Genomic DNA, 20,385 nt, shown 5'->3' with positions numbered 1-20,385 from the left:
TTGGACATGGGATCCCCACAGCCAAATTCCTCCCACCCTTTCTCCAATGGCCTCCAGAAGCCTCAGGAGGGACCCAGTGGTGAAGATCGTGCTCCTTAGGCGTGGAGAGAAAGAGCAAAACTAGAGAAATCCTGTGTTTTATTTTCTTGCCTAATCCAAATCATGTTCAGTCAGAGGTTAACCTCAAAGCCACCTGCTTCCATTTCCCAAGACCACTTCAAAAATTTCTATCTAAAAAGAAGGATGGAATTAGACAAGGGGACTTCACTTTACTAATTCATTATAGAACTATTTTCCCTGGGGTAACTTTCCAAATGTCTCTGACATCTCAGAAGAAACTCAATCTGAGGCCTGTAGGTTTTATTCCTACGTTACTTTCCTTGGCTCTTTACTCTATCTACTAAGCCAGGGAAATACTAATAGAAAAAGCCAGCAATATATTCCATGTAATCTATAGTGATATATTAATCTATATTACCATATAGTGATATAGTAATCTACAGTGATATATATTTCTGGGTAAATAAAAGTAGGTAGGGGCTTCCCTGGTGGCACAGTGGTTAAGAATCCGCCTGCCAATGCAGGGGACATGGGTTCGAGCCCTGGTCTGGGAAGATCCCACACGCTGCAGAGCAACTAAGCCCGTGCACCACAACTACTGAGCCTGCACTTGAGAGCCCACGTGCCACAACTACTGAAGCCCGCACACCTAGAGCCCGTGCTCCACAACAAGAGAAGCCACCGCAACGAGAAGTCCGCACACCGCAACGAAGAGTAGCCCCCACTCGCCACAACTAGAGAAAGCCCGCGCGCAGCAACGAAGACCCAATGCAGCCAAAAATAAATAAATTAAATTAATTAATTTTTTTTAAAAAGTAGGTAAAGTAACATAGCTGAGAGCTTATCATTTTAAAATTTACTTTTCCTGTTTCAGAGGTTATACCATGTTTGCAGTTTTCTAAGATTTCCAACTGCTTAACACTTGATTCAAATATCTGCTGCCTTGATTGCAGCTTCCTTTGCTTTCCCTGAGTTTTCTCATGTATGGAGGCAGAAAGGAATACCAGTCCATAGTATTCAGAAACTGCCTTTCACGAACTCTCTGGAGGCCTTCTCAAGCCTGCGCCCTAAAATGAGGGTCCAGATGGTGTGCCATAGGTGTGCTGTGCAAAGGAAATACAAATGTGCCAAGATATTCATCTCTCTCAGCCCTCAGGACAACTGGCCAGACCCCAGTGTGGTACACAAACATCACTTTCTGTGTTTCATGATGAGAAAAACTTTGGACAATGCTGCCTTTAAAAAATGGGTGCTAAACAGAGGGCTTCTACCTCTGCAAGAGGCCCATGTCTCATCTGTCTTCTTCCTTTGGTCTTGCTCCCCTAGCTCTACAGGTGTATACGTCCTCCTCCTCTGCTTCCTGTTTATCCCACTTAGGCCTCCAAATCATAGCCCATCTTCCTTCATTTTCTCTTCTCTTTCGCCTTCTTTTTTAAGTGATATAATTAATATAAATAATTATATTAATTATTAATATAATATATATAATATTCATATAAATATTATATAAATAATCAAGTGGATCTCAAAATCCACCTTGAAGTTGCTACAATCTATCAAGTTAGTATTTACTCTTAGAAAAGAGACTGATAAACGTTGTTCAGTCAATGAACTATGAAAAACTCTCCTCAGGGCAGACTCTTCATCACTGCAAAGTATAAATGACTTCTAATTTTCCACCCGTGAGAACATTATGTATAATGCAGCCCCTGTTTTCTTCCTGTATCCTTCTCCCTTAATGAGAGACATTCAATCCAAGTATCTGACCTGAGCATAGTTTGTACCGGCCAAAGTATTATATTTCACTTCAGCTAGACCAGTGATGATAGGATTGCTAAGCAAAAAAGTAATTCCTTTCCTCCAAGGTCCTCATTCCTCAATCCCAGATTTTCACTACAAATTCATGACAACCAGATTCAACACCACCACCCCCAATGGCTCAATCCTTTTATTATTTTTAGTCAGAGAATGCCAGTTTGCACAACTTCAGAGGCAACCTCTCACACCACATTCTACACAAGACATTTCAATGATGGCTATACTAAATCTTCTCTACTCTTACTACAAATCCCAAATGTTCTCTCTTCATCATCTAGATCGGTGGTCAGCAAACTGTTGCCTGTGGGCTACATCTAGCAGGCTTTTTTAAATTAATGTTTTATGGAACACAGCCATGCCAATTCATTTACTTATTGTCTATGGCTCATTTCATGCTACAACAGCAGAGTTGAGTAGTTGTGAGAGACTATATAGACTAAAATGCCTAAATACATACGGTCTGGCCCTTTACAGAAAAAAAGTCAACCAACTCCTGAATCCAGATTACAATTTACTAAAGATATAGAGCAAAGGTTTCAAATAATATTCAGTCTGGACCATATAATATGTTGCAGAGCACTGAGTTTTAGTTGCAAACATTAAAAATCTGATTTCATTTATAAATCTAGCATTCTAACTTCTCAAAAAGCAGATTTAGCCACAGTGGGCTCACATTCCTGCATGGCATCAACTGGCCGGAGTGTACAGTTTAACTGCCCCCTTAAGACAGATGGTACACAGCTCTCCAATTTGCCACAGTTCCCACCTAACCTGCTTTACTCATTTTCATTACTTTCCTGATTCTGTGAGCCTAACAGTTTACAACCTCTCAAATGAAATTCTTTATTTACCTTCTCTTTACTCTTACATACTATGATTGTTCATTTTAGGCTAGGCTATGGTGCCCTGCTACTTGGTCAAACACCAGTTTAGATATGGTCATAAGGTATGCTTTAGATGTGATATTTAAATCAATAGACTTTGAATAAAGCAGATTACCCTTCATAATGTGGGTGGGCCTTGAGCAATTAGTTAAAGACCTTAAGAGCAAAGACTGAAATCTCCAAGAAGGGAGGTATTCTGCCTTCAGGTTGCCTTCAGCCTCAACACTGCAACGTCAACTCTTCCCTGGGTCTCCGGCCTGCATGCCGGCCTCACAGATTTCAGACTTGCCAGCTTCACAATCACATGAACCAACTACTTTAAAATAAATCTCTCTCTGCATATAAATGTACATTCTATTGATTCTGTTTCTCTCTAGAACCCTGACTAATACACATACCTACAACCCCATCACCCAGCTTTTCTGTATCAAAGGAAAAAGTGCCTCCCTTCTTTCCAAGGCAAATGATGTCTTTTTGTTCATTTATAGCTTACTCTTGGTCCTGTATGAAGTCCAGCCAAACTGGCTTATAGTACCATAAAAAAGTCTACTCTCTTACATCTATGAACTTTTGCTCAAAGCATATAAGCAGTGGGTTTTTTTGCCTTTCTACTTTCCCAAATTTTACTTATTCTTCAACCTCAAGCACAACCCCCATCTGCTTTGTAATGGCTTCCCTGGTTACTCCATCTAAAACAAATTTGTTCCTGCTATCAACTCCTGTATTAGTTACTGTCTGTACAGTTTTTAGTAATTACTCTATTGTGACATTATGTCTTAGTGTCTTTTAAGTCTCATATTATTTTTAACTATTAATGTGTTTATATTTAATCTCCCTTACTAGATTGCAAACTCCTGGAAGGTAAGAACTGTGTTCAAAACGTTGTCCTAGGGACTTCCCTGGTGGTCCAGTGGTAAAGAATCCGCCTTCTAATGCAGGGGATGCAGGTTCGATCCCTGGTGGGGGAACTAAGATCCCACATGCCGCGGGGCAGCTAAGTCTGCATGCCTCAACTAGAGGGCCCACGTACTCTGCAGCCCACGTGATACAACTAAAGAGAGAAAAAAAACCAGCACGCCACAACTAGAGAGAAGCCCACGTGCATCAACGAAGAGCCTGCGCGCCGCAAATAAAAAAAAGACCCCGCATGCTGCAAGGAAGAGCTGTTGCAGCCAAGATAAACAAACAAATAAATAAAACGTTGTCTTATCTCTAGAATCAATCTAACACCATGCCTACCATCTAAACGACACAGTTTCATTTGAAAACCAGAAGGTCCCTGAAGTTATTTGGTATAATACTACTTTCTGAATAGAACAAAGCAAGGAGCTGCTCTGTCATTAGTTGTCCTTTTCTCATCTTCCCTTCCTTCCTTCTTCACTTCTTTCTTCCCTTCTTCCCTGCATCCTGCTCTTTTTTAAGAGTCCCCAAGGTGCTAGAAGGAATCAGCAACCAGCACAGCTCTGCCGTCAGTCTTCCTGAGTTTCTGGAGTCAGTGCTCTTGGGGCAAGAATACTAGACAATGTATGCTTAATGAAAGCAGAGAACTTATCTGCTTTATTCCAGTTTATCTATTTTATCTGTTCAGTAACAAAAACAGAACTTGGCAGAAAGTAGGTGCTCAAATATTTGTTAAAAGAACTGTTCCATTTATAAACAATGAAACAGAATAGCCACCGTTTTAATGACTTTATATTAAAGCACTTTAGATTATTTGGCCTTAGATATCATTCAGCTATTTTTGGTTAGTCAAAGACCATTATTTTTAAACTTTACCCTTATTTCTTTAATCAGATGTGACAACTATGTTTTACTCTATATACTTGATTTTTCACTATGACATTTTATCTTTATCTCATATAAATCTGCATACTAATTAGGCTGTACTTTGGCAGGCAGCTAATCCAATCCTACACACGTTGTGGATACACTCAGTAACTATCTAGTGGTTAGATGACATCAGTAGAACAAATTATAATACTTCAACAAAAGAAAAATACTATTTCTTCTGTGACCGATACTTTGGTGATATTAAATATACATATTTTAATATAAATGCAACAATATATTTTAACATAAGTGGTAAAGTACAGTCTTGAAGATCTTTATAAAAAAAGAAATTTGTAGTTAAACATATTAGGTAAATTATACATATATCAGGTAGATTTCCAAAGCATATTTGTTTCAAAAGTCCATAGAAACTTTTGTTGTAATTCATGACTAGATAATAACTTTAAAAATTGTAATACCAGACTAGTCGTACCTTTGTTTATGAAATTTTCTAATTTTAGATTCATAGTAATCAATTAGGCAAAGCAACCTAGAAAACAGATAAGTTGAGTTATTTTCAAATGTGGTATTGGAACATTTACTATTCTCTCTATACAATTGCAAATTACAGTGATAAACATACAGGTTATCTGCAAATTCATAAAAAATTTAAGTGATTTTTGCCAGAAGCAAGTATCATACTATGCCATATATTTTAATTTTAAGGTATATATTTTTAAATAACCACAGACATTAAATCTCAAATTATTAAATGCATATTGTCCAAACAGTTCTACCTCTAGCAATCACTCCCACAGAAATATGTGCCTAAGGCTGTAACTCAAGATGAACAAAGTTGCTCGATGCACCATTATTTATGAGTGAAAACTCAGATACAATCTAAATACTCGCCAACAAGGGAAAAGTTAAATAAATAATGGCACATCCATATTATAGAAAATGATGAGACATGAGAAGAGACAATGTAAATTTGTACATCCTAATGAGAATTGATAACGGAAAAAAATGTTGCATAGCCACAAGTGTATAATATCACTCTATTTTTATAAGAAAACAGTTGTAAATGAATCTGTATATGTATTGAAAATGAACTCTATGGGTTCTTAACTGAGGGATAATACCACAACTAGGGGACAGTGTTGGTTGTCACACTGAATAGTTGGGGAGGGGGCAACGATGCTTAAAAGTTCATCAATGAACATGATGAATGCTCATCATGCCCTACACAATGAAGAATGGTCCCACCCAAAAGCCAACAGCACTATTGCTGTGAAACACTAGGAAGGACAAAAACCAAACTGTTAAAAGTGATATCTCTGGGATGTGGAAATTAGGAGGGTAAGCAGGTCTATAACATTTTACTTTACATACTTTTGTATTGTTTGAATTTCTAAAAGCACATATTGCTTTTGTAATTCAAAAAATCCTCAAAGAAAAATAAAATAACACTATACTTTCACATATTATTCTTCTCAAAGCAAGAATGTATAGTATTTCACTCCTATCTTGAGAAACTTACCCATCTCCTTTTTTTCAGTGCTAATTCAACCAACTGTGCCTTTAATATCATAACTTTCTGGATTATTCTTTCTCTTCAACTTTCCCCATCCCAACGCATACCAGCTTTCATATTATCCTGCAAATATGCTTTAATTTCCTTTATACACTTCACAAGCCCTCTCACCCCTTCCTTCCCCCATGCTACCATTCCATGTCTATCTTTTTCCTTCATAGCAAACTTCATTCATCCTGAATGACTGTTACCTCTACCTTCAATAAACTTTTAAAGAGGACTTATTATGTGTCAAACCAGGAATTCCGAGCAAATAAGACAGTGGGAAGGCAAACACAAACCAATGAGGTGGCATGTAACACTTCTTACCACCCTCTCCTTCTTCAAACACTCTTGTTCCTTGGTTAGCCTGACACCCAAACATAACTCCTCTTCTGTCTCTTCTTTCTCTCTCTAAATTTTAAAGTTCTCTGGAGTTCAGCCTTTCTAACTGTAGGCCTGATATCTCTCTGTGGCTGACGGAAAGTGCCTAAGTACATGTTCGTAAATGAACCCATTATCCTCCTTCCCCATTCCCCAAACCTAGCTTGAAATCTGGCTATCTTTGACTGCTCTTCTTCTTTCAACATCTACAGTCAGTCAGTCTAGACAATTCCTGTCCATCTCTCAGTACCTCTCTTTCTTTTTTCTTTATAGACCTCTGTTATCTCCCAACTAGACAATTAAAACTGATCACTAACTTGTCTGTCTCTGGGTTTAATTTCTTTGCTCATAAATCCTGGGTTTTTTTTATCCTGCTACACAGAAAGTAGAACCTAAACTCTTCAGCCTGGAGTTGAAGCCCCTCAAAGTTTTAGCACACCTTTCCTTCCATACTGTCTCCTAAGATACCATCACCTTGTGCACCCTATGCTCCAGACCTCTCGGACTACCTGGACTACTTGCCACTCCCAAATACATTTTGTTTCCCAGCCACCATATTTCTCTAACTAGAATACCCTTTTCCTCATTAACGTCTATTAAAATTCTACAGTTCCTCGTGGACATGCACTAGAACACAGCAGGGAATGACACGGAGTCTTTGGCATCATTGAGCTTACAGCATCGTGGGGAATACAGATGCCAGAACAAATTAATACAAGTGTAATGAGAATTACAACACACAAAATTCAAACTACCTATCAACTGCTCCCTTTAAGGAACATGATATGTCTTCCATCGGCAAATAAATTTTAAAGCATTCCTCTAGGACTTCAACACACCTCAGGAGAATTGTTCCTGGGTATTTCATATTTACTGAGTATGACTGTGTATGGAATTTTCCTCCCATTACATTTTCTGCCAGGTTATTATTGGTATAAAACAAAAGCTATTGATTTTTATAGATTTATTTTGTAAACTGGACACCTTATTAAATTCTTTTATTGTGTTTAAAAAAAAATTCTACAGTTCCTAATAATCTAGTTTACAAGTCACCTCCTTCATGAAGTCTTTCTGGTCATCCCCATCTTCTTCCTCAGTGGAAACTAAGCTCTCCTTATGCCACGCCCAGTTAGTATCCTGTTGGCCTTACCATTACAGCACATACCAATGTGCCTTTTATTTTACTTACCTGAGTATGTGTCTATCTACCCAACAAGCTATCAGGTCCATAAATGCAGCAAACATGGCTTTACTCATCTGTGTATGTCCTATATTGTTTTGTCCAAAGCCTTTGTAACTTTTGACAATAGCTGTAGTGGCTACAACTGATGCATTTTCATATAAGGGTTAATTCACAATTTTTAAGTTCTGTGCTCAAACTGAAAATTTGTTTTATTAAAAACCAAATAAAGTGGAGAACCTCTAGGCCATCAGATAAATTCACACCTGAATTAGCTTGACTTCATCTGGTACTTGGTAAGTTTTCTCAATGCTTCTCTCCCTTTTTCTTGCCCTCTCACTCACTCAAATTGCTTGTTATTTGTTTTTGTTTTCATTCCTCTTCCTCCATCTCTCTTCCTACTTTATTCTCCCACTGTAATTATCTCTCTCCTTTTTGTTCTTCCTTACTCCTATTTTCCTTTCTTTGCTTTTCCATTTATTCACACCTACCTCCAACTACATTTTGTTATTTAAATTATTTATTATTTATATTCTTATCCTAGTTCGTCCTTCAAAAGGATAAAAACTGTATATATATGTGTACATGTATATGTGTGCATTATCTCTCAAATAATTATTGAAACAATCTATAGTTTCAACTTGTTTTTAACTTATATGTGACTTCATTTATTTTTATAGTATAAAACAGACATACCTAATTAGTAAAAATCCCCAATCCTACTATGTAAACACATAAGACTAGTTAAAATGTAACTAGTTTATACTATTAAGTGAAAAGAACAAGGTGCTATCTTTTATAGAAAAAAAAAAGAAATATGAATATAATATCCATACTGTTTGTATTTGCTAAAAATAACACTAAAAAATTATCTATAGGAAGAAGTAAGGAATAGGGTTAAGGGGACGGGAATGAAAACAAAACCTCTCCAAATATAAATAATTACAGTTTTGACTTTATAATTGTATAAACGTCTTACATATTCAAAAGTAAATAAATTTAAAAAGCCAGCCCTAAAAACTGAAAACAAACTGAAACAAGTAAACCTAACTGTATATTAATTTGGTGCCACAAACACACAGAAAAGAAATATTTCAAGATATTTTAGAACACTATATTTTGACTGTACCCATAGTGGAATATATTATTATTAATGTCAAAGATAATTGCAAAGAAATTTAAATTTCATTCAGTTGGCTTATTGTTAGTAGCAATTCTGGTATTATTATTTTGAAACTATTTTTATATATTATAGGATAAGGCCAATAAATAATTATATTATTCTTAGGAATAAGGATTTTCAGTGTAAAAGAAAACCGTTACAAATGTAAAATCAGAGTTTAAATAAAAACCCAGTAGTGTTAACTTCAGTTAGAAATTTTTCTCAGAAATATATATAGTTCCTAGTACTTGCCACTAAAAAGCCCTAAAATCAATAACATAAGATAAGCAACCTAAACACTCAAACTGTGGTCTCTAAAAACCATTCCTGACTAAAAGGAACCAGAGCTCTTTTGAGAAATGTCTAATTAATTCATTTTAAATGAGTTAATTTTAAATGTTTAGTGTTAGTTTTAACAAATACCTAACTCCATTCCTCAAAAGAGCTCCTAGGGCAGAAAAATGTACAGGATGTATCTTCTGCCTAAAAGTAAGAAATCTAACAAAGATTAATAGAGTTGGTCAAAGGGATATAATACCAACATGAAAAAGACCCCACCGGCCAAAGACAAGATAATTTGATCATTAAAACCCCACGAGTTAATAACAACCTTTGAAAAAAGAGAGATAGGCACAAACAAAAAATCTTACTGCTTATCATTGGAGATCATTAGGGCAACAACTGTTTACTCTAAAAAATTAGAATTAAAATGAAAGAACTAAGCATTGTGCTTCCCTGTAACAAACCATATAGGGCAACCAAATAGCCCCTACTCAAAAGGAAAGGTTCTTTTTTTTAATGGAAGACTTCCGGGAAAAAAAGAAAAAGAAAAAAAAGGGATAGCAGAATTGAAAATAAGATCATCAATGGGGGAAACCATTAGATGAAAGGACGATGAGAAATTTTACAGTGGAAGGATCAGATTGTTATTATTTAAACCCCTGAACAATCTAAGCATCCCTGAGAGTAGGTCAACTAGATATTATGTGCCTCCTGATATGTTATAATTAGAAGCATAAATTACCACTTACGAAGTATTTCACCAAAAATACTTGCATCTGAATTTAGCTCTAACTTCCAGTTTAGAGCAAATATAGGAGATAGAAGAATAAATTAAATGACATAATAAGGAAGCAAACAGACAAATCTAGCATGTACTCCAGGACAACTGACCATTTTCTTCAAAAAGTTAATGACATTTAAAACAAACCAACAAACCAACAAACAGCAGAGAAGAGGGAGAGGAATACTTAACCAGTTTAAAAGAGATATAACCACACCCAAGATGAAATCTGTTTTTAAAAAAATGATGACTCTAGCTACATATCAATTTACGTAGCAAACATTACTGTCTATCCAAGATGGTATGAGGAACTCTCTTGCAGAGGTAGGAGAACACTCTGTTTCGAGTGATGATGCGCTCTTCGTCCTCCTTTGTTAATGTATAGATATCCTTCTGCAAAGAAGCCATAGTCTCTTGTTGCTCCATTTGTTTTTTCTCATAATGCTCACATTTTGCCTGTAAGAAATTTTTCAAAAAATATAATTATGATATATACATCTAGGACATGCTGTCCTAACAATATTGTACACAAAGCTATCCTCACAATTTCTATCAGGCAGCTTCATTCAAGAACTTCAGTACTGAGCCTGTTTTTAAATGGGTGCAAGCTCCAGAAACACTGATATGTCATAAATGCAAAAACTATAACAAGTAAAATCAGTGTAAAATGGGGAAAATATAGTTTATAATTGCATGCATTCAAGGTTTCATAATGAGTAAAAGAACTCAATCTCCATAAAACTGATATAATTTTATATATATATGTTTAGATGAAAATAATAATCAGGAAGAGACCAATATTAAGGATGTCAAAAAGAACCAAGAATTAAAATTAATATTCTTAAGTGATCAATGATAATTCAGGATTTCAGATGGTTTAATCAACTTAGGCATTCATGTAATGTGGTAGACTGCAAACTCAGAGAAACCAGGAATTTGTTCAGAAATAATATGTACCCCAAGATTTATACAAGGGAATGTAAATCTTGAACACTCTCTTGCCTTCAGTGAAATATCACTGGCCTGGTTTTCCATTATTCGATAGTGTCTATCCCTCAGTGTCCTTAGAAAGCTCATAATCAACAGTACCATCACCGTTATTATTAATACACTTTTTATAAAGCTCAGTGAGAAACCCTATCCCCATCTGGCCTGCACAATACTAAGACACACCACTTTCAGAAGACAATGCCATATCTAAGCACATGTTCACCTGCCCATAGGGTCAAGTTTGCACAGACTTAAGAGACCCTCAGGGGAAAAAGGAGACCCAGCTTCTGGTACCATACCTTCTGTCAGTAACCACCAGCTATACCCAGAATTTACCCTCTGCCTCAGCCCCACCTTGGAAGCCAGGCAGGAGCTCTACAGCCAAGTGACTTGGGTCCCAATTCCACCTCTATAAATTAGCCATGAAACTAGAATGATTGAATTTTTCAAGGTTGCAGGGTGTAAAAGCAAGATACAAGAATCAACTGTATCTCTCCTAAGACATTTTATGAGGTTAGTGTTACCCTAATACCAAAACCAGACAACACACAAAAAAAGAGAACCACAAACCAGTATCTCAAACAATGATGCAAAATTTCAACGAAATACTAGCAAACCAAACTCAGCAGCATATTAAAAGGATGATACACCATGACCAAGTGGGATTTATTCCTGGAATGCAAGAAAGGGTTTTTCATATGTTGAACCAATGTAATAGACTACATTAACAGAATAAAAGGAAAAAAAAAACATGATCATCTCAATTGATGGGGTCTGTGTGCTGCAACTACTGAGCCTGTGTGCTGCAACAACTGAAGCCCGCGTGCCTAGAGCCCGTGCTCCACAACAAGAGAAGCCACTGCAATGAGAAGCCCGCGCACCGCAACGAAGAGTAGCCCCTGCTCGCCGCAACTAGAGAAAGCCTGCGCACAGCCACAAGGACCCAACACAGCTAATAAATAAATAAATAACAAAACGACAAAAACACAAAACAAAACAAAAAAACCCAAATTGCCTAAAGGCTTGGGCCTGTGAGATAATACCCAAAGACCCATAGGAATAAAAGATTATCTCTGTTCCACTGATGTTATGTACGTAGTTTCCAAAAGACAAAAGTGGGACTATAAATCTGCCACACAGCAGAGTCACCGAACTCCCAGTTCCCTGACAGATACAGATAAAGGCCTGACACACATTCCTAAGTTATTTTTGCAGGAAGCAGACCCCCGCCAGAGGAAAACTGCTGACTGCAAGCATGTAGACACCAGACTGGTTGAAACTAGAAGGTTGATGATACCTGAAACTTCACCTTGATGCCAACCAGTGCAAGAATTGAGCACAAGCTGATCAGGCACTCTGCGGCCCCCTCCCTCACCCGGCCTTTAAAACCCTTTCCCTGAAAGTCCTCAAGGAGTTGGCACTCTTTTCCACCTTCTCTCTTGTGCGCAAGCTATCCTTTCAATAAAAAGCTTTGCTTGCCTAAGAATCTTGAGGGAGCGATATTCATTTCTACGGTATTGCTGTCCAAGAATCTGGAGAGGGCGCAGTAACAATTTTAACAGCCCATGCCATCCTTCCTATATCTCTTTCCTCCCTACCTAGATATCAGTTACTTATAAGGCAGTCATGTATTAAGAATATCTTGCTGACTTTAATATACATTAGATCTATTTTTTCATTTGGCCCTAAAAACCACTCAAGTTTCATGGCTCCCTGTGTATTTTAGAAACCTAAAGTCAATAGAGGAATCCAACACAAAGTTAAAAAAAAAAAATTGAAGCTAAAGAACTTGTGGAGAAGTGTAAAAAAGAGCTTGGTGGCTTTACACCAGATGGTTTGGATAATACATAATAATTAGGGCACAGAGTATAGAGCTAAATTTTTTTCCTGCTTTTTAAAAGTTTAAATAATAACAGGAAAGAAGTATATTGTGCTATTTCAACTGTCAGCAGTAAATAAAGGTATGGAGAGAAAATAAAAATAAATATGGAATTGAAATATACAACAATAATATAAGTTGGAGAATGTTAAAAATTGTTTTATGATTGTTACAATGTCATGGAATAAGGTAAATAATACAAAGTAAAATTACATTTTGAGAAGTCAAGAGTGCATATTTTAATCTTTGAGGTAACCACTAAAAGAATAGTAAAAATCAGTTTCCTGATCCATATACTCTCTATGAAGAAAGAAGAGGGAGAACTACCTGATACTGTTCACGTTGACTTAAAACTGAAATTATCTGCTTAGATCTTTAGAGGACCCAAAAGTTTATCAAACTTTATCCACAGAAGCTAAGTACAGAAAAAGGGAAACTGTACTGAAGAACATAGAAACTGCAAATACAATGTTTTCTTTTAGTTTCTGCATTTCCCCAGCAATCTCTCAACAGCAATCTTTCAAAATATTATTGTCAAACATCTGTTAATTTCCTAGATCTCTTTGCCACATACACACAAAATCAATGTTTCCTTTCTCTCAACTGCAAAATATGCAGCACTAAACCATTCTAAAATTGGAAACAAGCATATGCCAAAAAAAGAAAAATGTGCCTCAAACTGTGAAATAATTGTTCTCCAGGAGCACTTCCATCTTCCCCAAGAAAGTACAGATTAACTAGTACAGTACAGAATATATGACTAGTCTGTAATAGAATTGGACAATCAGGCAACATTGAGGGGCAGCAGTTCCTTGGGTTTGCCAATTTCTGTTACATTCTATTAAAAGTACCCTTTAGGTACTTAAACGGCAAACAAGCAAGCAACTAATTTCAATTGATCAAATTAGCATAGACACCCTACCCCAACACCAGGTTTTCACACCCCAATCCTGTCCCCCATGGCAGACTGGAACATGAGACCTCCTCTGTACCAATTTATAAGCTACATAACAAATCTCTGGGACCTGAAACAAAAAGTTAATGGCCCATAATTCATTTAAAACAGATGAACTACTTAACAGAAAATACATGCCACTCCAAGTCACTTCTTACCAATGAATCCTCAAGCATCTATTCTTTCAACTGCCTAAAACCCTGGTACATTCATAAGTCTTATATTTTAATAATTTGACTTTGTGATTTTTTTATAGATCAACCTCTCTGCAAAAAAAATAGGCATCGTCCTTAAAAAAAAAAAACAACAAAAAACAACAAAAAACAACACTGCTCTTCCCTGCCCTCATCTCCCTCTATCAGTACCACCTGATGGCTGCTTTCTCACATCAGTAAGTTAATGAGTTAAAGAGCTTCAGGTTTCCGCATGTCCTATATCTGAGAGCAAGGTCAAAATCAAATGCATACAGAAATATTTCCAAAATCCCCCTCCCTGTAGAGAGAGTTTAGAATGTACCGTTGATGAGGAAAGCAACCTAACAAAGCAAACCTAAAAATGTAAAGTTCTAACAGTAAAAGATTTTGTTGACTGATGAATAACAGAAACAGACTTGGCCATCAAAGAATGACAGTGTCTTCTCCAGAACGATGATCAATACCAGCAGGTAGAGCACTGTCCGCCCCAAGCTGGCAGCCTAAATGAGGGCAGAACACCAACTGCCTGCGGCCTCATACCAGAACTTCTTATATCTCTGGCTGATTCTCTCTGGCTCCTGAAATTTATATTAACTCATCAGATGCTTCCAATTCTGCCAGTATAAACTGAGGGGACATCCAGACCCTGCCTGAGGAGTAGTGGTCCCTTTTAGGCAGCCTGAACTGCCTGTGTGCAATAGGTACATATAGTGTTGTGCCGACAAAAAGCATTTATAATGATATAATGTTCCTAAGTATCTGTAATGTCTCATAAAACTAAATATTGGTTATCACTACAAAAGATTTATTTCGTTTAATCATAATAAACACCAGAGGTTTGAAATAAGAGGTTTTTTAAACTAGGAAATTAAGTATTCAATGTTATAACACTGTTATTTCAATAAAAAGTAATAAAACAACTTAAAATCACAAAGTATGTTCCATATAAATGTTATGTAAATTTAACTCAATAATTCAAGTATTTATTGAGCATCTACAACTAATAATAAAGCAGACACTTTCTTAGCCCTAAACAAAATAGACAAAAATATTTGCCCTCATGGAGCTTACATTCTAACACAGAGAGATATATAAACAAAACAACGTGTATATAGTATATTAGCATGTTAGATGGTGCTAAGAACTATGGATAAAACAAAGCACGGAAGGCAATATGATATGTGGGGGACAGGATTGCCAACTGTAAGCAAAGTAGTCAAAAAAGGAATCCCTGAGAGATGGTGATGTGACACTTGAGTAAGGAGACAGAAAACAAACCATTCAGCTATCTTTAAAAAAGCATGCATGGGGCTTCCCTGGTGGCACAGTGGTTGGGAGTCCGCCTGCCAATGCAGGGGATACGGGTTCGAGCCCTGGTCTGGGAGGATCCCACATGCCGCAAAGCAACTGGGCCCGTGAGCCACAGCTACTGAGCCTGCGCGCCTGGAGCCTGTGCTCCGCGGCAAGAGAGGCCGCGATAGTGGGGGGCCCGCGCACCGCGATGAAGAGTGGCCCCCGCTCGCCGCAACTGGAGAAGGCCCTCGCGCGGAAACGAAGATCCAACACAGCCAAAAGTAAATAAATAGATAAATAAATAAATTTAAAATTACCTTTCTAAAAAAAAAAAAAAAAAAAAAAGCATGCATGGCAGAGGGAAAAGGAAGAACAAAATGTACAAAATCCCTGAGGTGAGAATGGTCAAGGAAAATTTCAAAGAAAAGCAAGAGTATCATTGTGGCTGGAGCAGAATATGAGAGAGGTATAGTAGATGAAGTCAGAAGGTAACACGGGGCCAGATCATGTAAGGCCATGGTAAGAGTTTTGGATTTTCCTCTTAAAAAAAGAAAAAGGAAAGTCATTGGAGTGTTTTGAGCTACTATGTTGAGAGCACATTGAAAAAGGCAAGGGTGGGAGCAGGGAAACCAAGAGAGAAGCAGGCAAGAAATGAAGGTGACTTGGATCAGAATGGAGACTAAAAGAAGAAAGTTTGGGGAGGAAATTCAGGAACTCAGTTTTGGACATGTAAACAAGTTCTAGATGTCTATTAGACATCCAGTAGAGATATCAAGTAGGGTGTAGGACGTGAGTCTGAAATTAAGGGAAGAGGTGTGTGCTATGGATTTAAAAGTACTGTGAATTAGACTGAGCATCACCAAGGGAGTTAGAATTTATAGGAAAGAGAAAAGTCTGGGGAATCCAACACTAAGAGGTTAGGAAGATGAGAAGAATCAGGAAAGGAGCTGAAAAATAACCAGTGGGGTTGAGGAAAACCAGAAGAGAGGATGTTCTGGAAACGAAGCAAATAAAGTATTTCAAGGCAACGACAATGATAGGTCAAGTAAGATAAGGACCACTGAATTAAGCAACATGGAAGTCACCTGTAACCCTGACAAGCTGTCTTAATACTATCATGTAAGAAAATGTTTAGCTCAGTACCTGTAAAACTTTATGCTCCTTTTGAAGTTCTTTTATTTTATTCTGTTGCTGGCAAACCCTATTTAGGGATTCATCCTCCATTTCACCAATTTTGGATTTCACACTCTCCATAATTTGTTCCAAGTCATTAGCTCGTTGCTCCTGATCTGCTGCTCGGCTTTGTTGTAGCTGAAGTTCATTTCTAATAACAGACACACAATTCCTTCCCTTAGTAATAAAAATAAAACATATCAACAAACATACCCACCTAACAACACAATGAGTTTCTAAAATTTCTTTGCAGTCTTAAAATTTCTATCCTATAACACAAACCAACTGAAGAAATATAGGATACCATTACATATCTAAGCTAAGCTATTACCAAAAGATTTACCTACTAAAAGCATTTTTAATTTAATATTTAATCAAAATGGAAAATTAAATTTCAAGATTTTTTTCAAGGGAGTTATTTTTAGAATGCATACCACTTGTACACAAACAATTCAAAAGAGATCTTTTTTTTCCATTTTCTTACTTAAGCTGCTTATTAGTTTCTATGAGCTCCCGGATCATGTTCTGTTGACGTGATGTTTCTTCCATCAAAGTTTTTAAATTCTCCCTCATCCTTTGTGATGATTGTTTGTCAAAAATGATGAGATCTACATTTTTTGAAATGTAATACACATAGTAAAAATAAAGGAAAAAAATTTAACATCAAAAATTTTTTAACAGAAAAAGAACATTTTTATCTTAAGAAGCAAGAATAGGACCTGATTACCTTTCATATCTGTTCTTTTGACTAGAGATAAAGGTTTTAAGCCATGCATCAGCAACAGCACGTTTATGCTTTCCCATTCTGCTTCTTCCAGCTACAATTACGAGGGAGAAAAGGATCAACTTTAAGACATAAGGTGAAGAAATACCCTTGTATATAATTACCTTTGTTTCCAGAATAACAGACTTCTCCAAAAGCTTTAATAGGAATTTTTATACACATATAATGATTAAAATTAAAACAAAATTGTTTCTGACAAAATTAAGAGACTAAAAAGGATGCAAATAAGCACAGATAATTACATAATTCCAGAATACTCACATATAGGCCTTCATGGATAAATTAAATAAAAATAAAAAACCTTGTAATTTCAGTGAAACAAACAGAACTTAGGTTTTTTGTTTTTTTAAAGTCTTTATTGAATTTGTTACAATATTGTTTCTGTTTTATGTTTTGGTTTTTTGGCCAGGAGGCATGCGGGTTCTTAGCTCCCCAACCAGGGATCGAACCCAGCCCCCCTGCATTGGAAGGCCAAGTCTTAACCACTGGACCACCAGTGAAGTCCCGCCCTTAGGTTTTTTATTTAACTGAACCAGACCAGGCCCCAATCAAAATAAAAAGCTGCAAATTAGGTTATATTAATTGAAGAGTAAAGAAAGGTTGAGTCACTAAGAAACAAGTGTTACTTTAACCATGACTAGGGTCACAACAAAATCAAAACATATCTGACTTGACAGAGCCAGTAATTTAGATAGAACTTGTCTATTATACAAGGAACTAACTATGAAAAGGAGTCTGCCCATCCAGGTAACTGATTCTAGTAGAATCATTCTGAAAGACACTCAAGTTTTGTATTGCTGATTCTAAATATGTATTTACACCATAAACCTGAGAGGGTAACTCTCACTCTCTAGATTAAAAAAGAATAAAAACTAAAATAAATAAAAACCTAACAATGGGAAGAAAAATAAGAACATAAAATACAGATAAGAACAGAAATGGAGATTTTTTTAAATGACACATTTAAATCCATGATATTAACAGTTTTATAACGGGCTCTTAATTTAAGTACAATGATCAATTTTGAAATCACTGTGTGAGGTACTTTGCGTTCTTTTTAAAATACCTTAAGTACCTTACTTATTTGTGAAAATATAATTTGAGTGAATTTTCAATCTATTTAAATGCTTGAAAAAATATACTTTATACATTTTCATTAGTGTAGAGTATGTAAATATCATAATAACTTTAAGATTAATAATTTAGACAATTTTTCCCCTCTCACCCTCCTAGACAATTTTTAAAAGTATTCTCCACATCCAAATGCCCCTCAGACATTAAAAAATCTACCAAGATAGATAAGCAACAAGGATACACCATATAGCTAGAGAATTATAACCATTATCTTATAATATTTTTTAATGGAGTAAAATCTGATTCACTGTGTTATACACCTGAGACTAATATAGTACTGTAAATCAACTATACTTCAATTAAAAAAAAATCTATCACGACAAAAAACAAATTATTATGATGGCTCTCTGATAGCACTATGACTCACAGTGCCAAACAAATCTTTCCTTTTGACTGCCGACTTTCTTCCCTTTCTTTATCCTTTCTATAACTCTCCTCCCTCCCACAACCTTTTCCCTTATTTATGTCTTCTGGTCACAAAGATTAACGACACAGAACTAAAATTATTGCTAATATCTGTTTTAGGAGCCAAACGTTCTGTGTGGGTATAGAAGTGGATGCCTACTATGACTCATAAAAACAAAATGCTCTATAAATAACAATGTCACACATTTTGAATGACCCAATTACACATATCGTTCCCTGATAGCTCTTTTAAGAGAAAGAAAAACATAACTGTTTGCAAATTCTGAAAATAGTTGAGAATGGTATTTTCCAAAGTATGTGCTGCAGAACACCAGTCTAATGAAATATTCATCAGATTAGTGTTAAATAAGTAGGAAATACTGTATACTAAAGCCTCTTTTTGGAGACTGATAGTACAATAAGTCCCCTACATACAAACGAGTTCTGTTCCGAGAGCGTGTTCGTAAGTCCAATTTGTTCTTAAGTCCAACAAAGTTAGCCTAGGTACCTAGGTACCCAACTAACACAATTGGCTATACAGCACTGTACTGTAATAAGTTTCTAATACTTTTCACACAAATAATACATAAAAAACAAACAAACACAACATTTTTAATCCTACAGTGCACTACCTTGCAAAGTACAGTAGTACAGTACAACAGCTGGCATACAGGGGCTGGTATCACGTGAACGGGCAGGAAGAGTTACTGACTGGAGGAGGGAGAGGAGGTGGGAGATGGTAGAGCTGAAGGATCGTCAGCAATAGGAGACGGAGGGCAAGCTGCAATTTCACTCACGCCCGACATTGATGGCACAGGTTCTGGTTCCTTGCTGGAACCAGATGCACGTTCACATCTTTGAAAGTTAGCAACTTGAAGGTTCATATGTAGGGGACTTATTGTATTGTGAAGTCTTAGAATAACGGTATCACTTAATAGTCTTTAACCCATCATTTCCCAAAATGATTTTACTAAAGCAGCCTTTGAGAGTAAGATTTTTCACATTTGCAGATGTGGTATTCTTTGACATATACTTTGACAAACACTGGCTTCAAATATTTTAGGTTTACCTGTTTTTCAGTCATGAGTCTGTATGATGATTTGCTGGACTCCTGGGCTTTAGGGGCTGCTGTAGATACAATTTTCTTTGTAGAGTCAAAGGAAGTAGAGGTTGGCAATAAAAAATTGTGAGTTGCCTAAATTAAGAAGAAAGTGCAACAGGTGTTAAAGGAAATTACATCTAAAAGAACCTACTACTCTTAGGCAATTTAAGTATTCCTGTGTCAAAACTTTTATGACTTCTAAGAAAACTGATTTTAAGAATTTTATAATGTTCTCCTCCAGAAATAAAGCATTATGGGGTTTTACATACATACACACAAAGAAAACTATTTGTTTTAACTAGATAATGTGAAAAGCAAGTGATGCTAATAAATAAATTGATGTTTTTTGGAAGCTGCTTCCCAAAAAAACTAAAAGAACTGTGTCTGACCCAAAGTTATAGGCCAGTCTAACAATTCACTGGACTAACTCGAAGGGTAAATGATGTGTCACATTCTTAGGTGGTCTTTATTTATTAAGTAGCTAAGAAGCTAGCAACAAAGGATTCTGTATGGCACACACAAAGGTTTATATTAAGTTGACCCTCCCATCACTTGCTCTTGTTGTCTAAGACTGTGCCACTC

At 36.4% G+C, this 20,385-nt stretch overlaps 1 protein-coding gene across 7 annotated transcripts in view; it reads right to left on the bottom strand.

The window, feature by feature from the left end:
• Positions 1-20,385, bottom strand: part of CEP70 (centrosomal protein 70) — a 78,611-nt gene that overhangs the window by 38,703 nt on the left and 19,523 nt on the right. For 4 of the 7 annotated variants that reach the window (XM_082393694.1, XM_082393698.1, XM_082393696.1 and 1 more), the window contains exons 3-8: positions 19,771-19,896; positions 17,106-17,196; positions 16,863-16,986; positions 16,349-16,529; positions 10,181-10,350; positions 5,026-5,082 (exon numbers count right to left, since the gene is read on the bottom strand). In XM_082393694.1, the coding sequence (XP_082249820.1) occupies positions 5,026-5,082; positions 10,181-10,350; positions 16,349-16,529; positions 16,863-16,986; positions 17,106-17,196; positions 19,771-19,896 (749 nt within the window). Of the gene's footprint in view, positions 1-5,025; positions 5,083-10,180; positions 10,351-16,348; positions 16,530-16,862; positions 16,987-17,105; positions 17,197-19,770; positions 19,899-20,385 lie in introns of those variants that run through there. The other 3 variants (XM_082393697.1, XM_082393699.1, XM_082393700.1) reach the window with 3 other exon arrangements.

The sequence above is a fragment of the Balaenoptera borealis genome, assembly GCF_965194805.1.
Source record: "Balaenoptera borealis genome assembly, chromosome: 5".
NCBI classification, from domain to species: Eukaryota; Metazoa; Chordata; class Mammalia; order Artiodactyla; family Balaenopteridae; genus Balaenoptera; species Balaenoptera borealis.
This window is presented reverse-complemented; position numbering and strand designations above follow the sequence as displayed.